General features: G+C 40.6%; 1 protein-coding gene across 1 annotated transcript; it reads left to right on the forward strand.

Annotated features, from left to right (window-relative positions):
• Positions 1–1,160: 1,160 nt before the first annotated feature.
• On the forward strand, positions 1,161–6,080 carry VMA21 (vacuolar ATPase assembly factor VMA21). Its single transcript, XM_037133331.2, has 3 exons — positions 1,161–1,333; positions 5,135–5,244; positions 5,834–6,080. Exons 1-3 carry the CDS (start codon positions 1,281–1,283, stop codon positions 5,974–5,976), a joined length of 306 nt encoding a protein of 101 aa, XP_036989226.1. The 5' UTR covers positions 1,161–1,280; the 3' UTR covers positions 5,977–6,080.
• Positions 6,081–7,733: the final 1,653 nt, after the last annotated feature.

A 7,733-nucleotide genomic window follows, 5' to 3' on the forward strand; every position in this document is an offset into this window, starting at 1 on the left:
TTTATTTGTGGGCAGTGAAATTTGAATTTCATATAATTTTGACATGTGACAATATATTATTTTTCTTTCAATTAAAAACATTTAAAATAGAAAAAACATTCTTAACTCATGGGCTATAGAAAAACAGGTGGTAGGCAGGCTGGCTCTATGTATTTGGCAAGTGGATACAATTTGCCAACTCCAGAGCTAAAGTCTAATTCCTCCCTAGTTGTGGCCTTAGGTGGTTCTAGATGGGGCCCAAAGAGCTTGTACTCGAAATCGTGCTTCCTGCTGCCCAGTCCCTGGTCCTTAAGAAGACTCTTACCCTGCTGGTTTAGTCACGGTTTCAAATGTGGTGTTTGTGTCCATGCGGTGCAAAAAACAGATGTGTGGCCAGTTGTTCTTTCCAGGAGTTGACCATGTCAGGGCTGTCCTCTTATCAGCTGCCAGTGACAACCTAATTTTGTTGAGCCTGACCCTAGGCTTATGCACCGTTTTATATCTCTCTCGGGTTGCTCAGGCCCGGGAGGACTATCTGTCCCTTACTATTTGAGTCCCTGTTGCATCACTGTCGGCTTTTGGAGCAGCTGCAAAATGTTTTTACGTGGAATTTGGGGCCACTGGTTGCAGCCTGGAACAGTTACTTTCAGCATGGGGTCTTTCAGCCCTAACATTCTCTACCTATACGGGCTCTGGTCAGTGTTAAACTAACTCTTTCCAGCTTCCCACCGCTGGACTTTCACTGTGGGTAATAATTAATGAGGCATTTGCTCAAGGGCTGGGGAATAATGTGCACTGCTTTTTCTCTGTTGTTGCCGTCTGTGACTGCTCCGTTGCCTAGCACCACAGTGGTCTGCCTGGTCGTCCTTTCTCCGGGTTCTGTTGCTCCTGTCTCCTGGCAACCGCAGCTTTGCGACAGAGGCTGGGACCACGGACGAGGTGTTCGCTCGCTCACACAGGGGTCGACAGCAACAGGTCAGCCTGTCCGGAAGAACCATGCTACGAGGCAAGTCCCGGCTCAACGTGGAGTGGCTAGGCTACTCGCCTGGGTTGCTCCTCGACTACAGGCCGCCCCCAGCGGGGCGCACGCTGCGGAGCCCTGGCCGGTAAGCCACGTGAGTGCCCGCGCCCGCCATAGCTAGCGTCACTACAATGCGCCGCGCCTGCGCGCAGGGCTCCGCCACCCGGCACTCGCCGGCACTTCCGGCGGGGCCTTCCTGAACCAGTCGGCCGCCGAAACCGATTGAGAGTGGCCGTGGAGCGCAGTCCACCCGCGAGAAACTGCTGCAGGTGGCCACGCCATGGAGCGTCTTGATAAAGCGGCGCTGAACGCGTTGCAGCCACCTGACGTCAGGTAGTCCAGAGCCGGCACGGGCCGGCTGAGCCCCCGACCAAGTGGCGGGCCCGCCCGGGCCTGGAGCTGGGCAAGTCGAAAGTGCAGACCGGCCGTGGGTGTGAGGCCTGGCTGCAGGGTGGGAGAGCAGGGAGCAGGTCTGGGCCTGCAGCGTCTGCTTGCCCGGCCGCGGCCCTTCACTCCGGAATAATGGATCCGGGGTCAGGGAAGGTTAGGCCGGCCGGCCTACATAGTTCATGCTTCTTTCCTAGTACTTTTCTCTCGTTGTCGTCTACATTGCGATCTTTCCCCACCGCAGGGTCAGCTCCTTGAGGACAGGAGCACGGCCTTCTCCATCTCCGTGTCCGATACTGGGCCTGCACCATCTAGGCTTAATAACTGCTAGATGAATGAATGAATGGAAGGGAGTAGGTGCTGTCTCTGTTGTGAGACTGCTTCCCTGGGTGAGTCAATAGTATAGGGGCTGGCTGGTGTCTGAGCGGAAGGAATCTGAGAGAACAGATGGTTCTGCCCGACTAGTTCAGCCAACCTCTGTAGGCAAGGAGTTGAGAAGGGATTTAGCTACCATTCAGTGATGACCTACTGTGTGCCCAACTCAATGTAGGCACTTAATTACAGACGTCAGAATTACGAAAGGCTTAGTTTCCTGATTTTAAGATGAAGTTGACTCAGGTTAAGTGACTTGACCAATGTCACAGGCCACACAGTAAGTGTTGAAGCTGGCATTTGACCAAGCCCACTCACTGCAAATCTCCTGATCTTTGGAGCTTGTGCTCGTTTTCCCCTCTCAAAATGGTCAGTGTAGGTGTTTTTTTAAGTTACTATTTAGTATTAAGTATACCAACAGGTATTTTCATTAAGTACACTTAAAATAAAGTCTAGCTCTCCTAGACTGATTTTCATGTTTCCTAATGGAATCTGCAGTGAAATCTACTTGGAATAGAAGTCTTGATTATCACAAAAGGGGATGTGGTAAGCTCTGTTATCTGCTTAGTGTTTGCTGCAGAAGTTTATATGAAGGGGGTAAACTCTAAGTGGTTTTAAGAGTGGGACACAGTAAGGTTCATCCTGAATTCTTTTTCTTTAAAGATTTTATTTATTTATTTTTAGAGGGAGGGGAAGAGACAGAGAAAGAGACGGAGGGATACATCAATGTGTGGTTGCCTCTCATGCACCCCCTACTGGGGGCCTGGCTGCAACCCAGGCATGTGCTGGAACTGGGAATCTAACCAGAGACCCTGTGGTTCGCAAGCCAGCACGCAGTCCACTGAGCCACACCAGCCAGGGCTGAATTATTTCTTTTGTGTGAGACGAAGTTTAATTCTGGACTTCCACTTTGTTCTTTTCTAACAAGTCTCAGTAACACCCAATCAGACACACAACCTTTTTAGTATCTATTTTGCATATGTTTTGTATTTTAAAGATGTGGTAATATGTGTATAAATAATTTATTTAAAATATCAGCCCTGGCTGGTTTGGTTCAGTGGGTTGAGTGCTGGCCTGCAAACCAAAGGGTCACCAGTTTGATTCTCAGTCAGGGCACCCGCCGGGGTTGCAGGCCATGTCCCCAGTAGGAGGGCGCATGAGAGGCAAACACACTGATATTTCACTCTCTTTCTCTCTCCCTTCCCCTCTGTTTAAAATAAATAAATAGAATCTCTAAGGAAATATTAAAATGCCTAAGTGGGATATGTCCTCAGAATTTTATTTATGGATGAATTGCACAGTTAAAAAAGTTTGTAGACAATTGAAAAAATTTGTGAGATGTTTTCTTCCTTTTGGGGCTGACAGAAATCTCCGTGCTAATTGTATATGGAATGATACTTTCCAGGATGTAATCAGGAAAGGTGCCTGGAAAAGAGGGCTATTTTGGTGGGGCTTTGAAAGCTAGGGTGTCTCTTTCTTAAGGAAACAGATAAAAACTGGAGCCTCTAGCTGAGGATTGCCAGAAAGAGAATTAAATTCAAGTATTGACTATAAGCACAAAGTGAGAAGTTAAACTGTCTGAGAATGGTTAGATTTAAGGGAGGAAAAGGACCTTAAACTAATGATTAAAGGCTATAGGATTCATTTTTTATAATGTATTAGGTAGTATGTATGAAGTGTGTGTGTACTCACGGTTGCTGGAAGCTTACTACAGCTTCACTTTCAGTAGTGTTGTTCATTAGTAACAATGCATATGACAAATACTGACATTAAAGAAGTCAGTAAAAGAGCCCTGGCCAGTGTGGCTCAATTGGTTGGGTGTTGCCTGGCCTACAGACTGAAAGGTTGCCAGTTTGGTTCCTTTTCAAGGCACATACCTGGGTTGTAAGCTCAGTCCCTGTCCCGTGTGCAGGAGGGAAACAATTGATGTTTCTCTCCCTCTCTTTCTCCCTCCCTTTCCCTCTCTCTCCCTCTCTCTCGAATCAATTAAAGAGAGAGAGAGAAAGAGAGAAAGGAAGAAAAGAAAGAATGAATGAATAAATTGGTAAAAGCATCAAGGCTTGGTAAAGTTTTTCTCTGAAGGGCAAGATAGTAAATCTTCTATGTTTTGAGGGCCATATGATTTACTACTCAGCTGTGCCTTTGTAGTTTCAAAGTGGTCTTAGATGATACATAAACAAATGGGTGTAGCTGTGTCTCAATTCAACTTTATTTACAGAAATAGGTGGTGGGCCCTCAGGCCTTATCTTACAGACCCCTGAAATGCACAATGCATTGTAATTTGCGCTGTTTGTCACATAAATACTTTCTGAATAATTGTCATAATTCTTTTTAGTATCTCCATATATTGATGTACATCATTTGCAAAATCATTTTTCTGTTAGTGGACATTTTAATGTTACCCAGTCTTTTTTTTTTAATGGTCCTTTTTATTTTTCAGATTTTTATTTATTTATCTTTAGGGGGAAGGGCAAGAGAGAGGGCGAGAAATATCAAACGTACGTTTGCCTTTCGTACATCCCCTGCTGGGAACTGGCTTGCAACCCAGGCATGTGCCCTGACTGGGAATCGAACCTCAATCCTTTGGTTCACAGGCCTGCGCTCAATCCACTGAGATACACCAGCCAGGGCTATGTTACCCAGTCTTGTTTGTGCTATTATATTAATCTTTATATTGTTAATATTTTAAGTAGAAGTTTATTGGACTTATTTTTCTTTATGTATAAAATTTTCAAAGCTTGGTTACTTTCTTCAGACTAGTTTTATTGTATTCTGAAACAAAAGTTTTTCCATCGGAATATTTCCTTGGTTTGAAAGTAGCTTGTGGACAAATAGAATTCAGTGAAGAGAAAGTGTTTTGATATCAAACTTTTTATGCACCCATGTTACTCAAAGGACATCTAAATTGTACTGTAGCTATTTAATTAAAAAGAAATTGAGTAAATTTCCTTCAGCTGCATCCAGATTGTTCTATACTGCTTTTTCTTTGGAGATTCTCTTATCTTGTTTGTGCTGTATTCAGCTAGCCATCAGTTGTCTTCTGTGTATCTTCTCTCTTGCTACCCCCATTGTAAATTCTGTTATTACAATGTACATTTGCATAGCACTTTGGAGATTACCAACTACTTTCACACTTTGACACTTTTTCTCACACTGGGTATGAATGATGGTCTCTTGGAGGTGAGCCTGCAGCTGGGTCTCCAAGATCTTTCAATTTTGAGTCCCTGACTGTTCTTCTTCCTCTGGCCACTGCTTTCCAAGGCAGGAATAAGGTTTTCAGAATCTTCTCTGTGGTTATATAAAGTGTTTATAGACACAAGAAGCATTGGAAGTGTTGTGCAGGTTCTGATTTTCTCTTTGTTTACTTTATTCCAGAAATGAAAGTTCATTAGCATCTACCCTGAAGACTCTGCTGTTCTTCACAGCTTTAATGATCACTGTACCTATTGGGTTATATTTCACCACTAAATCTTATGTATTTGAAGGTAACCCTATTTTTATAGACATATTACTATATTTCATGTACTGTGCTTTTATGATGTCTTTATAGATGTAAACTGGATATTCTTAAGTTTGCTTCTTTCGTCTGTTCTGCTTTTCAAATACAATGTTGCTCACAATGGGTTTTACTTCATGAAATGAACGTTTTTATCACTTGTAGTCACCTCAGCTTGACATCATATTTGTTTGACATCATAGTTTTCTATGAAATAGTTTGTGGGTCCTTTTAATATCCCTTTGAGAGCAAGAGTTAATTGACATGGGAGGGGGGATTTTGGGGAGTGTGCATTTGTTGGCAGACATTGGAAGGAAGAGGAAATAAAGTCCCCTTTTTTTGTGGCACAGTTCTTAGATGAAGTGATACTTAACAGCTCACATTCAAAATCAAGTGTTTTCATGCATAGACAGAATATTCAAATCTTTAAATAAATACTTGCTTTATCATCACCCAAAGTGTTACTTTTTAATTCCTTGGCTAATTGAATAAATTAGTATGCTAATAAAATTAGTATGCTTTGTTTTTTGTATTTTGATATACTTTGTAATAAAATGAAAACATTTTTCTCTTGATAGGTGCCTTTGGGATGTCCAATAGGGACAGCTATTTTTATGCTGCTATTGTTGCAGTGGTTGCTGTCCATGTGGTGCTGGCTCTCTTTGTCTATGTGGCCTGGAATGAAGGTTCACGGCAGTGGCGTGAAGGCAAACAGGATTAAAGTGAACATCACCTTTTCATAGCATTACATTGATTTTTTTAAATGGCAAATGTGTCCTGGATACCGATGATTTCAATAAAGTTGAAAGAACATGTTAAAATCTATCTTAAGGAGTCACATTTGACTAGTGTAAATTTTGATCCTTCTAATACAATGGTTTGTATCCTCGATTTTAACTGTATGAGCCTCTCATTTGCAAATGAGAATTTGGAAAAATTAAATTTGTTACAAATAAGTATGTTTAATTACACATTATTCTGTAAATAATTTGATTATTTTACAACCAAAATATTCTGTTGCATTTTGTCATTTAGTTGGTTTTGAGTTTTACTTTTCTGGCTCTATTACTAGGTACACAGTGAAACAGATCTAAACTTTATTTTTTTGCTAAAATACTTTCCCTAACTATTATGAAAGTACCAGGTCATTGGATTTTGGGTTGTAAATTCCTATGGAAAATTGCTTAAATTATGGATGCTAGAATTATTCTCAATGTCACTCAGAAGTTTCAAATAAAATGTAATCCCTAGTCAGAAGGAATCTTTCATTACATTATTTCATGGGGAAACTAGGTTGAATTCCACCCACCTGTTTTACACAAATTGCTTAATTGAAGGATCTTAATAGCAGAGCAGAGCTAGCTTCCTAGACCCTGGCCTGCTTCCTAAAGGCCCCTTGAAAGCCAGCTTGTGCTTTCAGACCAATTCTTTAATAATCTGCTTTGCTCTTGTCCAATAATAAAATTATGCTTTAATTACCAGGTTTATGTAAATTTGCTTTAAATTTGTTCTTCTTACTGTTTTTATAATGTATATGATAGGGATTTACATTTTGAATGTTTATTTTTGCATACTTAGGTAGTGTCAATAATCTTGAAAATAGATTGTTTTTATCATCCAGGAAGTATTAGTATTTCTAGGGTAGTCCTTTTAATCAGACCTGTTATTCCCCAGGTATGTATAATTAGATAATTCTTAAGGCCTTTTATGATAGAAAAAGACCTTGTGTTTTTATTTTAGTATCTTTAGTCTGTTCTTTCTAGCCACTTGGTACTATTTGTATACAGTCTAAAAACACACCCAGAAAAATGCATATTTAAACAGGAAGAAAATTTAAATCCCCTGTAATTTTGCCACCTGGAGATAACCAGTATTTTGGTTTACAGCCTATGTGCATTTTTTAATGGTAATCCAATATTCACTAAACGTTTGGATTAAGTTTAAATCCTGCCAACTTTTCCCAACAACTATTGGCATTTTTTTCCACAGGAGTGATCAGTGGCCATTTTCTTAAATACACACACACACACACACACACACACATTCACACATTCTTTATTCTTTTAAGGAGGTATCTTATTTTTCAAGTTTCCTGTTATTGGTAATTTCTGTTTGCCATTACCGATTTGTTCATTCCTATTTTTAATGTTGTGCAATTGGATGGATTAGATTCTTATTTAGTTAAATGTTGTCTCAAGTAAAATGTCTTTAAGCAGTTATTCTAAATGTAAAGTGTTTTCTTAAAAAAAGACTACAGTTTTAGTATAAAATTGTACAAATTTAATGAAATTATTAAATTTGGGATACCGTGTGGTAGATTTCTAGACGGTCTCCTCTTTAGATGCCTGTTGTCCTTAGAATTGTTGTCTGCCTAATTTCTTTTTCTATAATGCCAAGGTTTTTCTTATATTTTTGCAATGTTATGCTTCTTGTAAAATATTCATGTCCAGTGTTGGATTATTTGTTTGATTTCCAACA

The sequence above is a fragment of the Artibeus jamaicensis genome, unplaced genomic scaffold (genome assembly GCF_021234435.1).
Source record: "Artibeus jamaicensis isolate MK-2021 breed Jamaican fruit bat unplaced genomic scaffold, CSHL_Jam_final contig_554, whole genome shotgun sequence".
NCBI lineage: Eukaryota > Metazoa > Chordata > Mammalia > Chiroptera > Phyllostomidae > Artibeus > Artibeus jamaicensis.

Bases quoted from the DNA above. Each gene is read 5' to 3' on its own strand.
- VMA21 (XM_037133331.2), top strand. From the start codon at position 1,281: ATGGAGCGTCTTGATAAAGCGGCGCTGAACGCGTTGCAGCCACCTGAC. The intron at 1,334-5,134 runs GTAGTCCAGAGC...ACTTTATTCCAG, and splicing joins TTGCAGCCACCTGACGTCAG to AAATGAAAGTTCATTAGCAT. The intron at 5,245-5,833 runs GTAACCCTATTT...TTCTCTTGATAG, and splicing joins TAAATCTTATGTATTTGAAG to GTGCCTTTGGGATGTCCAAT.